The sequence below is a fragment of the Drosophila bipectinata genome, chromosome XL (genome assembly GCF_030179905.1).
Source record: "Drosophila bipectinata strain 14024-0381.07 chromosome XL, DbipHiC1v2, whole genome shotgun sequence".
Lineage (NCBI taxonomy): Eukaryota > Metazoa > Arthropoda > Insecta > Diptera > Drosophilidae > Drosophila > Drosophila bipectinata.
Genome location: NC_091734.1, coordinates 12,764,958 through 12,779,921, shown reverse-complemented (window position 1 = coordinate 12,779,921; position 14,964 = coordinate 12,764,958). Strand labels below are relative to the sequence as shown.

Genomic DNA, 14,964 nt, shown 5'->3' with positions numbered 1-14,964 from the left:
ACAAGCTTCTATCTTCCAAAACATTTCCGAGTATGATATTTGGGTGTTGTATTATTTCCGAGTATTGAATTATATGGAAGCTATAGGATATTGTTGGACGGTCCTTTCCAACTTTAGTAGAAGGTTTGAGATGGCAGAACCATTTTCCACATAGCAAACTATTTACCAAAAAAGTTTCAAGCTTGCAATCCTAATTTATTTTCATAACTCAACATATTTTATCTTTAAAATATAGTTTTTTGTAGATGAATATTCCAAAAAAAAACTATTTATGTCTTTGGGATGATTCGTATAAAACTTGTTCTATCATAGTTGGCTGTAAAATATTGAAAATTATTCAAAAAATACCGATACCGAGTAGGAAGCCAGTGCTGAATCGTCAAGGCAAATCAACTCTCTACATTTTTTCGTATCAGAAGCTCTGATTGGAAGTGACGAAAGGATCATAATCAGGACTTTTGGAAATTCTAGAGCAGTTCCTTGTGAGGAAGATCGAAATGGAAGGCCTCCGTAGAGCTATTGATTTTCTGAACCGCAACCGTGTTGCAATTTTCACTTTTATTATGTGGGCATCATTTTTAATAACTGCAAGAAAACTCTATTTAGATGACAAAGTGGGGGCTGTGATTAACGGACTATTCCGCCTGGAATTCAAGTACGAACTGCTATGGAACCACCTGGCTGTCGCTGGTGGCTACATCATTTTTCTGGCTCTGGTCTTGGGAAGTGTTTGGGTACACGACTGCTACCGACAACGCTTCTATAGAGGAGCTTAGGGCCAGGTGGTGCCGACCGAGTTCCCAACTTCTGGACATAAGAAAACCCTCTTTGGAAAGATACTTTGGAAAGCAAGCAAAAAATTTCAAATTTCTATCCTGCGTATATAAGTTGTTGGATCCTGAATATCTATGCATGTCCGTTAGTCAAAATAAATAATTACCTTTTATAAATCCTTTAGTAATTCTTTGGTAATTTTAACTCTGGGTCTCTCCTCTCCAAGGCAACCGTTTACTATAAGTTTGAAGACAACTGGGATCAACCTTTACCTATTTCTAAGACATGCAAGAATTTTCAATTATCATAAACTAAAAACCAATTGCAATTCTGGGAAACACTCTAGGAAACTGTTGTGTAATTCCTGGGCACTGGAGTTCCTCATTTCGCAGAAGCGCACCTGAACGGATCTAACTAGCCCGATGCGGTTAGGTGCTTTAATTGTTAAATGCCATAATGCGATAATTTTCCTTTTGGCAAATTAATTACAAGCCGGCCGTTTCGATTGCAATTACAATTACAGACATCGGGGATGATAATTGCAATTATGTTAGACATAAAGTCGATGCGGGCAGTTAACGGTGCGTAGAGGGATAATAAATCTGATTCGCATTCGGATTCGGAATCGCATTGAATAATGCATTTTTGGATGCCTCCAATAATTTGTTAACAAAATGCAGGCGGTGTGTGTTAGTGTTTGGCTAATTGCAGTTGCCTTGCCTTGCCACGGTTGGGTCGCGGAAGAGGGCCATAAATCTAAGCCGCATGCCGTATACCCATCCAAGATTCCAAAAAAAAAAATAAAAAAATAAAAACCTAATCCAACTACGATTCCAATTCCAATTCCAGAGCTCTCTCAAGTGCAACGCATAAATATTTATGCTACGAAGCAATGACCGTCCAAAATTCGCGGCCATCTGAACGAAAATGAAAATGAAAGTTGCCCCCTTGTACTATGACACTTGACGAAAAATAAGGTTGCTTTTCAAAAGAATTTTCAACTTTTTCAAATGGTTCTTGAAGACTAAATGCGAGAGAGTTAGAAATTGTTAAGAAAGAACCTCATACTCTAGACCCCATTTCTCTCAGTGCTATGTCAAGCTTTAAATCTGCATTTTGGCCCAAGATTTGGCCCGCTTGTCGGAAGCCGGCACAACACTAGATATATATAGGTATATATACCTGCCATCATGGCGGAACAAACGCAACTCTTTTCCTTTTTTTTTTTTTGTGAAATTTATACCCACTTCCCACTATTTGTGGTAGTTTGCATAGAGTTCGAGTTCAATGGGGGGGCAATTGGTAGTATCCATTGTGAGTGCACCTGATATTATTCCCAGGGTTCACAGAGTTCACAAAGTTGTTCAACTTTGCTGATTCCTCTAATGAATGAACCGAAAAAACGCAGAAACACTGAATGAGTGGAGTGTTTTTTGCTTTTTTGGAGGGAAATGATGCGGAGGTTTTGTGAATGAAGCGAATTTATTCCGCGAGTGGGTAGCGAATTTAATGGTCCTCATTTCACAGATACAGAGATACAGAGAGAGAGTGAACCCCAAAGGTAATGCGATATTTATATAGATGCTTATCAATCAGGGGATTATTAGATACAGTGACAGTTGATCTATAAGAGTGGGTAGTTGTTTGGATATATTGGATCTATTTCTCTTTGAAATGAAAAGGAAACTAAAACCAAGATCACATTTTATTAAAAATCTCTTAAAATAGACCTCTTAAAAGCCGAGTAAAAGCTTGCCAACAAAATAACTTATATCTTGTGATAAGAAAAGATTTCCTCAAGCTGTTTCTCAAGACCTAAGCATTAAATATTCATTGAATTTCTTCAAAAAATGTCTCAACTCCTTTAAATATTGACTTTATTGATTTATTTGCCACCAAAAACAAAAGTCAATTGACCACTTTTACCCTTCGGTTGCCCAATTGGTTGCCAAACGGAGAGTACAGAGTACCGAGTGCAAGCAAACAAACCGGAAATTTTGATCTTGATCGATACCGACAACAACAATTCAATGTTTGGCCAAAAGCAACCTTTATGGCCTTGTTGTTAAACGCTGAGCTTTTTTTTTTTGTCAAAGGGGTGGGGGCGATCATGAATAATAAAACGGTAAGTTGATGGCCAGACTTGTAAATCGTCGGCCAGCACCGGGCGGGCAGTTTTGGATCAGCCATCGAAAGCCTCTAAACCGGCCTCTCAGCCGCTCTCTTTCCTTAGCCATCTACCCGTCTTTTTCCAGCATTACAGCACCAGCAAATTCCCGAAAAGCTTTTCGCTTTTTTTTTTTTTTTTTGCCTTTTCTCTGCAAGTCACATACAGCCACAATCACAATCACAATCAAATCAAAAATCAAACTCAAAGTCCATGGTAATGTGGTAACTTGGCAACACACGCTGGGGCGAGCACGTAGCTCAGTGACAAAGGCCCGAAGACAGACCGAAGACGAAGCCAGAAGAAATGGATATGAAATCGAAAGTGCAGCTCCGCTTTGCAGACAGGCACTGCAAGAAAATCTTTAGGGTTTTGGTATAAGTTTTTCAATTTTAAACAGGTTAATGAAGGTTTTCTTAGAAATATATGGGTTTAATTAAGGATTTTAGAGTATTTTTTAATTTTAAAACAAAGTAATTATGTTTTGGAAAATAAAAATGTTTCAAAAACATCCTTAACAACTTGATATTTTAGGTAGTAATTGTTTTGCCTGAATCCTACAATATCGATATAGTTTCGGGACACTATATATATATGTTGTTAACAAAGGAATCATATATGTATTATTTGTTATCGAAGGTATCAAATATTTATTTTATCGAAAGTATCGTATATAAGCTTTTATTGAATGTATCGAAAAGTGTCGTATATCAGTTGTTATCGACAGTATCGAATAATAGTGTTTTTTTCGAAGTTATTGTACATAAGCTTCTATTAAAAATTTTTAATTTCAGTTATTTTTTTCTCGAAAGTATCGTATATCATTTTTGATCGAACTTAAGTTTTATAGTCAAATCTTTATAAATATTTCCTACAACCCAGAAAAGTGGTAATTAAACATTCACATAATCGATAGTTTTTGTTAAATGGATCAATACTATAACATAAAATTTATAAAATATATATTTTTAAGTAATGCATTTTTTTTTGAAGTGTTTAATAAGTAGCAGCTTTGGCCAAGTTGCGGATATTTGTGGCCCGTTTCTTCGAGTCTCTGTCTCTTGGAGGCCTCGAAGCTCGGACTCTTTCTTTATTTTCTTTGACTCGGCCGATCGTCGGATCATTGTGGTTTTTAGCCATTTGGTTTTTAGAGTGAGAGTGCCAGTGTTTGGGTAGTGGTGGTAGTGGTGGTGGTGGTGGATGGCAGTGCAAGTGAAAAGCTTTCGAAGGCCGTCCAGAAAGCTGGCCATCTTCGTGCAAGGCGGCCCAAAGCCAAAAGCGAAATGCTCATTGAACAAGACGAGCTCGTGGCGTGCGTTTGGCAGAGAGCGGTGTTTTAAAAAATCAAAAAAAAAAAAAACATAAATAAATAATAGTTTTAATCTTAAAAAAAATAAACCACATATCGAACTATCGAGAGTGAAACGAAGGCGCCGTGTTCGAACAATTATCCAAAGAAACCGAAGCGAAGAAACTGAAGTGCAATCAAATCTACAAAAGAGTGTCCCCACAATTTTCTTCTTCAGTTTTTTTTTTGTTTATTTTTTTTTTACTTTTTTTCTTTTTTTAATGTATAAAATATAAAAAATAAAAAAGAAAAAGAGAGCAGCAGCCATGGTAATCGTGTGTGAGACAAAGGAAAGTGGCAGTTGAAGCCGCCACACTACAAAAGCAACAACAATAACAACAACAACAACAAATCTTCATCAAACAACAACAACAACTAAACCTCAGGCGGCAGTAACTGCAACAACAACAACAAAACCAGAGGCAAGTGGACTAAGGAAATAAAAATTATATTAAAGATAAGTTAGGGCAAGTCATAGGGCGAAAAATTGGGTTTAAAAATAAGTATTTAAACAAATATTTTTTAAATAAATAATAAATAAGAATAAAGGAAGAAAACTAGGAATAAAATTATGTGTTTTTCATAGTAGTATATTTCAGAAAAATTAAGCAAAAACTAGTCTAGAAACAACCATTCATAAGCCAATAACTTGGTCTAGAGTCTGGACTCTTTCAAGTAACTAATAGGCTCTATAATCCATAACCAATCATTACCAATTATATAAATCTTTATTGAAAGAAGTATTGTAATTCCAAAACAAACAGAGAGCACAAAGAACTCTTCAAATCACTCAACCAACCAACCTTATCCAAACAAAAACAAAGAAACCCCCAAAAAATGCTATTATTATAATCACATTCATTTTTTAACCGATACGCTAATGAAAAAATGACGATTCTTGTTATGAGCCTAAGCGTAATACCATAATATAGCCAAGCCGTGAATTGTTTTCACAATTTTTTTGGTTTTTTTTTGTTAACAACCTGTGTGTAAACAATAAAAGACCATAAAGTATCCATTATTCCGCACATCAACATGTATTTGCATTTGTAGTTTGCAACTCGCGTTAATTTCACTTTTATTTTATGTAACATTTTGTTGTTGTTACTGTTTTTTTTTTGTTACTGTTTTCTTTCGATTTTTGACCCTTAAAAGTGGAAATGTTGGGGGAAAAAAAACAACAAGGAGCTGAGATTCTTATGTAAGAGTCAGTCTGAGTGGCTGCCTGGCTGGCTACTCCTCCCGGCCACGCCCTGCGGCTTGTTTGTTATTTAGTTGGTTTGTGGACTATTCACACTTTCTACCGACAAGCCGGTGGCATTACTCCACCGATCCACCGAACCACCGAATACCGCGCACCGCCAAAAGCCAAACCACCTCGCACCTCTGCGCGAATTATTATCAATTTGTGCACGTCGCGGCCATAAAATACAAAAAATTTAACTTGGAAAAAAAAAATAACAAAAACAGAGGCAATCGGGGAGCGCGTGTATCGCCACTGGCACTGCATCTGCATACGAGTCGGGCAATTAAAAGCGTCCACGAAAGTAAGGCTATACGGCTATATAACGCCGAGATGGTCAAGTTTTCTTTGAAAGGGAATAGGAAGTGATTAGTAGATACCCTAGGAATGGGGAGATTAGGTTAAGGGCTACAGTGAGTTAGTTGAGGAACATAAAAGCTACTAAAAAGATCATTTTTCTTACCAAACGAAAGCTACAAGTCTTAAGTATTATTGACAGATATAGTTACAGAATAAGTAACAGGATTATTACAATAATAATAATGAAATAATAGGTAATAAAATCATTAAATAATTGCTTCATGGGTAGATGCAGTATTTTGGCCAGCAAGCGGTTCTATTACTTCCCTATTCTATTACTTCAACAGAATATGAGAACAATCGGTAACGAGTTATATTTTTAATATGTATATTTTAGATAAACTTTAGTATTTCAGGCAGGTTTCAGTGTTTATTGTTCCAAGTTAACTACTGTTTTCTGATAATACGTAAAAGTATCGGGCTTCCAGTGTCCCTTTAATATTTCTCCTTATCTTTTGAAAACGAGAGCCTTATCTTGTTCAAGTAATGTGAAAAGTAAACTAATTTTTAACACCTAAATCGACCTTTAATTTAAGTTTATTAACATAGATTAGGCTTTAGGCTCTTTAGGCTCATGTTCAACAACAACAAGAGCATTGTATTAAATTTATTAAATTTTGAAGTGCACTACACTTTTGCCGATTAGGCTTGTTGTTAAAACAAATTACTTTCTGCACACCTTAATTTTAAATCTGGAAAAAGTTGCCTGGCAATTTACAGAATTCTATCTTTAATTGCAAACCAATTTTTGTCATAGCCATAGTTTCTATATTACAGGCTATAAAACCAGTTACTCAATATGTTGAAAAACAAGCTATGATGTTCAAAAATAAATATAGATTTCTAAAACCATCTACAAAATAGTCACAAATTCCACAAGTTAAAATGCAAACAGACCTCTCACATGTTTTATAAATTTTACAATTAAACTCTATAACAAAAAACCTCTCAATCTTCCCCTTAATAAGTTATGTAAAAGTACAAAGCCACCCAGAAGACAAAATCTTATTAGTTTTTTCCTTAAAAGCTCCTTTTTTCCCTACAAAGAAACCCCACGGAAATGTGGCTTGTATTATTATATACCTATTTTCCTTAACTATTTCTTTACTTTATAATGTTTGAAGGGAAAAGATAGACAAGCATGTGTGTTAGACAAAGTTGAGCTTCTTTAATGTGTCACGGTAGCGTGACTCAGCCGATTGTCGAGAAAGCGTTGAGCCGGAGTGAAGTAGCTGGAATTACTTGGCCACTTTCGGTACTAGAGGTTTACGAGCTCTCAACGGCCAGACCCCAAGTGACCCACAAAAGGGACAAAACAAAAAAAAAAAAACAAACAAGCCCGGCCAGCTAGCCGTGTAAATGTCATCAATTATGGGGCATAAAAGTCTTGGCCATAATTAAAAGCCGTCAAATCATAATTGACAGGCTGAGAAACTGAAAACTGAAAACTGGCGGCCAGTTCCCTAACAATGTGTGAATTGCATAATGACGAACAAATCGGACATCAATGTGATGTAAAGCAGAAATGCTCGAGAAAACCTAGTCTTCAGTATGAGCTTTGGGGCCGATTGCGTCAAGCATCCATAGGGCTTGCTGTCTTGCTGGCTGGCTTTGTCACTCCGCCCAAGGGCGTTGCATAAATTAGCGGGCAGTGTTGATTGTTTTCTTGTTGCACGAACTAAACACGGTCCATGGATGGTGTTGCGTCCTCGTCTTAACGGGGAATCGAGTGGCTGAATGAATGAATTTCGGCTTTAATGCAACAGCCCCCAGAGGATGATGATGATGATGATTTGGTTTGTGGCTCAGTTATATGGCAACCGTCGAGCCGTTTAAATCGTTGAATTCCTCACTATCGTTTGCTTTTCGTTTCGATTCGCTAAGCGAAATTGTGTTTTTTTGGCGAAAATAAAAAAATATATACAGCCCGATATTTATTATAAAACCGCGACTATTTGGCCAAGAGCGTAGTTTATTTGGCCATATTTTGCGTCTAAAAATAGACGACTATTTTCGTTCGAGTTAATTAATCGAGAGCAGTTCCAGTAACCGTTGTGTTTTTCGTATTTATCTCGTGGAGGTAAACAGTATATGTTCGACAGGGATTACATAGGAAGTTTCAATGTCGCCGTGGCCGCTAGTGGCTTTCACTAAAAAGCAACCATCATCGCGAGGGGCTAGGCGACTGGGGGGGGGGGGGACTGGGAAACTGGAAAATCCGCAGAGCGGTGGCTGGACAGCAATTAAAGCTGCCGAGATGCCGTCCAAATGGACAAACAAAATAACGAAATTGCATTTTGCCAGGCCGAGTCTCACATCCAAAGACAAAACGGACTCTTTTTTTTTTTTTTTTTTTTTAAATAAATATACTCAGTGGTTGTTGTTGTTTTCCGCCTGCCACTAAAGCGGCATTGAACTTGAAAAACTAGCCAGTGCAAGAAAAGACAAAAAAAAATATATGTATAAAAAGCGAACAAGACAGTAATAGATGAAGTGGAAAAACAAAAACAAAAAAAAAGAAAGAAAATAAAAAACAAAAATTAATAATGAGATGCAGCCCGACTTTTGTTTAAATATTTTACAATTTAATTTTCTAAGCGATTTGATAACATTTCTGTTTTTTATCTGTTTTTTTAATGTGAGTGTGTGCTTTATATTTTTTTCTCATTTTTTTTTTGTTGCTTTCTTGCGAAAAAGTGTAAACAAGTTCGTTGCCTAAGTCTTTTGTTCGACAGCGCCATCTGTTGGCCAACGATTGCCAAACCCGTGGACTACTGGCTTCCGCTAGACAATCACGCATATGGCCAGCTTTTGCTTTTCATTCCAGCCAAGTCATGCAACAATCCTAACAAAAAACACCAACAACAACAAGAGCAACAACAAAAGCAACAACAAAAACTCATCAATTACCCATAAATGGGAAAAATGATGGCCGATCCCACGCTTTTTCGATTGTCGTCGTTATCTGGAAACACTCGAGAGTCGCTTGTATGGTTGCTCCATCGTCCGATTACGGATGGATTAGGCTGGGAACTGCATATCTTTATTCAAGTTTAGTTTTAATCGAAATAATCAGACACTCATGCGGATTAATGGTATAATCATGTGGGGTTTTTGATTGAACAGTTTTGATAAGAAACTTGAGTTTGTTGGGAGTTTGTTAAGAGTGGCTAAACAGAAAGGATTAAGATGAATTTAGTTAAGCCTGTCTAATAGTTTTATTTCCTTTTCAAACTCTACTTATAAGATTAAGAACTCTCATCCTTATTATCCTTGAAGAATTACTTATATTCTCTTATTCTACTCCCATTTCTCTTCCAGTTCTGTTCATATTTCTGTCAAAATATGGGCCAGGAGATATCGCAACAGCAAACTCAGCAACAGCAACAAACTCCACACCAACAGCACCACAACCACAACCACAGCCACCACCAACAGCCAACGCCCCACCACCTGAAGCGTCAGAATCAGCGCAAGAGCATACCAGTGACCCCCAGCAACAACCAGCCCATCTACACGCCCACCAGCAACATCTCCAGCAACTCGTCCATTTCCAACGACAACCAGAACTACCGACTGCGGCACAAGTACAACCTCAGCAAGCAGACCTACGAGCGGACCAAGATCCTGGGAACGGCCTCGAACACGAGCCAGTCGGACACGGACTCGCACTACGCCAAGTTGAACCTTCAGCGCAGCAGCTCCCAGAGCTCGGACAGCGGGATATACAACTCGTCCTGCCACTGCAGCTCCATCTCCTCGCTGTCGGCGGTGAGCAGCAGCACCAACAGCAGCCGCAGCAGCAGCACCAGCAGCAACTCCAGTCGCGGCTGTCCCAGCTCCCTGCTCTCCAGCAAGTCCAATAAGTCCCTGGACAAGCAGAAGCACTACCTGAGCCACCACCTGTACATCAAGTCCTACTTGGATATCTTGGAGGAGGACGAGCGAGCGCGGGCCCACTTCAAGTCGGCGCGTCCGGGCGGCATCCGGAACTACACCCCCAAGATCTTGGCCTCCAGCGGCGGTGAGGCCACCTCCACCAACGCGTCACTGTCCTCCAGTGCTCCGGCTCACTGCTACGGGCCTGGCAAGCGGACATCCGGAACGAGCTCCGGAGCATCATCCGTCACCGGCAAGCATTCCCAAGAGGACCCCTGGATTTGACAATTACTGAAACATGGCGTTTGGCACAATGACGTCTTTGCTTGGCATGATCCCGCTGCTGGCGATCGGCATGAACTTCTATCGCTATCAAAGCGTCGATCCCGAGAACAAGGTCCAGGAGCCAACCGTCGTGAGTAGCACTTAGAACCCTAGTGATAAGACACTAGAGCTAACGCCCTCCATCTTGCAGATACGTCGCCAATATGATTTCGTGGTGATTGGCGGAGGATCCGCCGGAGCCGTGGTGGCCAATCGCTTGAGTGAAGTGCGCAACTGGACGGTTCTGCTCCTGGAGGCCGGCGGCGATGAGACGGAAATCTCGGACGTGCCGGCCCTGGCCGGCTATCTGCAGCTGACCGAGCTGGACTGGAAGTACCAGACCACGCCCTCGTCCACCCGCCAGTACTGCCAGGCGATGAAGGGCGACCGCTGCTTCTGGCCGCGGGGCAAGGTCCTGGGCGGCAGCTCGGTCCTCAACGCCATGGTGTACGTTCGGGGCTCCAAGAACGACTACAACCACTGGGCCTCGCTGGGCAATCCCGGCTGGGACTACGACAACATGCTCAAGTACTTCCTCAAGTCGGAGGACGTGCGCAACCCCTACCTGGCCAAGACGCCCTACCACGAGACGGGTGGCTACCTGACGGTGCAGGAGGCGCCCTGGCGCACCCCGCTCTCGATCGCCTTCCTGCAGGCCGGTATGGAGATGGGCTACGAGAACCGTGACATCAACGGCGCCCAGCAGACGGGCTTCATGCTCACCCAGAGCACCATACGGCGCGGGGCACGCTGCTCCACGGGCAAGGCCTTTATCCGGCCTGTGCGCCAGCGACCCAACCTGGACGTCCTGCTCCACGCGGAGGCCACCAGGGTGCTGTTCGACAAGCAGAAGCGGGCCATCGGAGTGGAGTACCTGCGCGGCGGCCGGAAGCAGCTGGTCTTCGTCCGCCGTGAAGTGGTCGTGAGTGCCGGAGCCCTCAACTCTCCCAAGCTGCTGATGCTCTCGGGCGTAGGGCCGGCGGAGCACCTACAGGAGCACAACATTCCGGTCGTCTCGGACCTGCCGGTGGGCAACAATATGCAGGACCACGTAGGCCTCGGCGGCCTCACCTTCGTTGTGGACGCCCCCCTGACCGTCACCCGCAACCGCTTCCAGACCATTCCCGTCTCCATGGAGTACATACTGAGGGAGCGCGGCCCGATGACCTTCTCGGGCGTCGAGGGCGTGGCCTTCCTGAACACCAAGTACCAAGACCCCGCGGTGGACTGGCCCGACGTCCAGTTCCACTTCTGCCCGAGCTCCATAAACTCGGACGGCGGCGAGCAGATCCGCAAGATCCTCAACCTGCGGGACGGCTTCTACAACACAGTCTACAAGCCGCTGCAGCACAGCGAGACCTGGTCGATCCTGCCGCTCCTGCTGCGCCCCAAGAGCACCGGCTGGGTGCGCCTCAACTCGCGCAACCCCCAGCAGCAGCCGAAGATCATACCCAACTACTTCGCCCACCAGGAGGACGTCGACGTCCTGGTCGAGGGCATTAAGCTGGCCATTAACGTGTCCAACACCCAGGCCTTCCAGCGCTTCGGCTCCCGGCTGCACAACATCCCGCTGCCGGGCTGCCGGCACCTGCCCTTCCAGTCGGACGAGTACTGGGCCTGCTGCATCAAGGAGTTCACCTTCACCATCTACCATCCGGCCGGCACCTGTCGCATGGGCCCCAGCTGGGACGTCACCGCGGTGGTGGATCCCCGCCTGCGGGTGTACGGCGTGTCCGGCGTCCGCGTGGTGGACGCCAGCATTATGCCGACGATCGTCAATGGGAACCCCAACGCCCCCGTGATCGCCATCGGCGAGAAGGCCTCCGACCTGATCAAGGAAGACTGGGGCGCCCGCCGGCCAAACCCCTCGTAGTCCTAAGTGTGTCAAGCCCCCAATTCCCCCCCTGTATTCGCCTATCACTAATTTATATTCTCAACTAGTCAAATGTCGGTTATTTAATGTTATTGCTTCGCGTTCTGTTCGGCGACTTCCTCGTTTTGTTTGCAGCTTAAAGATATGCTTAGTTACGAATAGTTAAGAGTACGACTTCCCACATTCCACTCTTTTTTTTTGTTATTTTATCAACAGCATTTTAATAAATATTTATGTATTTATGTAAAAAGGGGGGAGGTGTTTCATATTTTTGGGCATATGGTGTGTATATATATATGAATTTTCGTATACTTTTTTAAAGTGGAATACCTTGGAGGAGATTCCCCTTTTTTAAAAGAAAGGGATTTTTAGAAAGATTACCCATTCAGAGTGGAGTTAAGATCCTGGACCAAAAAGCACTTTAAAAAATTAACCAACAAACCTATATGACCCTATTTATGTGGGAATACCAAAATAATATCATATACCTTCATAATGAGATGCCAAAATAAATCATAATAATATACCCCTCAAAAAATCGTTTGTTTCTTATATGTTTGACCACGAACAATGTCTCTATATCTCTATTCTCATGTGGTTTTTAAGAAGAGTACTGTAAACTATTGTTAGATCGATTACCCATCACACACTATTTTGATACACAAACCCTTAATAATATTGTATGTATGGACCATTAACAGAGTATATGTCTTCCAATTTTCATCCGATTGTAAAGATTCTTCAGAAACTTTGGACTCCTGGACTTCTTTTCAATTTTCCAGAGAACGGTAATGAAAACTCTATCAAAATAACATATATTCTCATCATACTCGTATATGGCATCCCCCAACCTATTTCTTCGCCTTTCTTTTAAACCGTACACAATGGTTTTTAAATTTCTTGGCATTTTTGGAAAAATCCTAAAGCATAAGTCTATAAAGCCCACTTTTCTTGGCCTTTTTAAAGGAATTCACACTTTTTCAGTGATTTTTTTAAAAGTCATCACATTGGCCTTGACATTTTTAGACTTTCAAAGAATTAGGAGTACCTGGATTGATTTCAGTATAAAAGTCAGTTGCTGTTCGGGTTCCAAACCCTCAACATCTATTCATTTTTATTGTGTTTTCATTTTATTTTTTTCTTTTTTTAATTATTTATTTTTTTAACATCCATTTGTATAAATCCATCCTCAATGGACTTTAGCTGAATTTAGTTCTTTGTACGTTTTGGAAACACCGTTTTTTTTTTTAATATTATATGTTTAATATAACATCCATTTGTGTTTATTATTTCCTTTTATGTTTAATCTACTCTATGGACTTTAAAGGATGTTATTTCTTTGTACGTTTTGGAAACACCGTTTTTTTTTATATTATATGTTTAATATAACATCCATTTGTGTTTATGTTTTCCTTTTATGTTTAATCTACTCTATGGACTTTAAAGGATGTTATTTCTTTGTACGTTTTGGAAACACCGTTTTTTTTTATATTATATGTTTAATATAACATCCATTTGTGTTTATGTTTTCCTTTTATGTTTAATCTACTCTATGGACTTTGAAAAGAAGTTAGTTCTTTGTACGCTTTGCCCGAAAAGCCCGGTATTATTAATATTATATATTAATATTGTAGCTGGTAGAGTTTATTTCCTTTTAATGGACCTTTTTTTACCTCTTTTAAAAAAGTATTTAGTATTTTTTTGTATTCATTATTTAAAGCTGTTCATCATTATTTTTTTCTTAATTTTTAATTTATTTATTTTTTTTTATCTTTTTGATTTTAAGTCGCTTTAACGAATAAAATACTTCAGGATCTTCAAGATGCCTTAAAAATTTTTAAATCGGTCAATATCTGATCTCAATGCCATTACTTTAAATGGTCTTTGGGAGTCGATTTCATAACGATCTTAATTTACTTCTCACACATATATTATATATATGGGTTCGACGTGGATTGGATTTTAAAGCAATAGTTTAGCTATATTTTTATATATGTATACATATGTATATACATTACGTACAATAAAAACAAAATAAATTCCTTAAACAACTGGTAAACTGATTCTTAATTAATTTTAACCAATATCTTGGGACAAAATATTTTTGTTAGAATTTAAAATTTTCATTTCAAAGGATTTCTGATTTACTTGTAATTTTTTTTTTACATACAACGCCTTTTGGGTATGCAATGTAATATGCCGTTGACTTTCCGACGTAAGGAAGGATATTATCCAAAACTTAACAGGATTGTGAGACAAATTAATAAACTAAAAACATTTAACAATATTTTAAATTATAAATTTTGTAACTTTTTTATGAATATAATTATATTTTAATAAATTTTAAATGAAAACTTAAAATAGATAAAATATGCAAAAATAAAAACAAAAAAAAAAGATTTTAAAAATCTTCTAATTAAATGATAATAAATAAAATATAAATAAAATAAAAGAAAAAGCCTTTAGCGTGGCTTCCAACCACATCGAACTTAGCTGAGAAACCCCCTCAGCCCAGACACCAACCCTGGTGAAAGTGCCAAACCACAATTTTCAATTTCGTCTTTCGATTTGCCTTAAGTGCTGGGCGTTGGTGCCACGCCCCTTTTGGCCAGCTCTGTTTCTTCTCGGAGCCTTCCGCTTTCCTTTGGCTTTGGCCAAATGTCAAAAAAAAAAATGGCCAGCTACCCAGCCAGGCAGCCGCCAGCCGTTTAAATCAAAACTCTTCACTTATGATGGTTGAAGATTTCCGTGTTTCCCCCTCCACCCTCTTTTGAAGCTTTTTTTTTTGCCTAGGAGGAGGGGGCGTGGCTTGGTGGTGGCAGAGTCAGGCTTCCGTGTTTTCCATTTCAAATGAAATAAAAGAGAAAAAAAAAAACGAATAAAAAAGTTTCCGATTCGGGCTTTCAAGTGTGCCAAGGTTAACGAAGTTGTTGGCCAAACCACACCGCAAGTGGGCACGTTTTATTTCGTAGGTGTCAGTCAGTCGGTTTGAAAAT

The 14,964-nt window shown here is 40.2% G+C and overlaps 3 protein-coding genes across 8 annotated transcripts in view; 2 read left to right on the top strand and 1 right to left on the bottom strand.

The window, feature by feature from the left end:
- Nucleotides 1–14,964, bottom strand: part of Flo2 (flotillin-2) — a 124,865-nt gene that overhangs the window by 64,987 nt on the left and 44,914 nt on the right. The window lies entirely within an intron of this gene.
- On the top strand, nt 4,232–10,056 carry LOC122321054 (uncharacterized). Of its 2 annotated transcripts, none has more exons than XM_043210078.2 (2): nt 4,232–4,711; nt 9,214–10,056. In XM_043210078.2, exon 2 carries the CDS (start codon nt 9,238–9,240, stop codon nt 10,054–10,056), a length of 819 nt encoding a protein of 272 aa, XP_043066013.1. In that variant the 5' UTR covers nt 4,232–4,711; nt 9,214–9,237. The 2 variants fall into 2 exon arrangements, with proteins under 2 accessions (XP_043066013.1, XP_043066014.1); XM_043210079.2 differs by lacking the exon at nt 4,232–4,711 and adding an exon at nt 7,870–7,972.
- On the top strand, nt 10,047–12,158 carry LOC108120145 (glucose dehydrogenase [FAD, quinone]). The gene is made up of 2 exons (XM_017233672.3): nt 10,047–10,186; nt 10,247–12,158. The coding sequence occupies exons 1-2, from the start codon at nt 10,070–10,072 to the stop codon at nt 11,966–11,968; spliced, it is 1,839 nt and encodes a 612-aa protein (XP_017089161.2). The 5' UTR covers nt 10,047–10,069; the 3' UTR covers nt 11,969–12,158.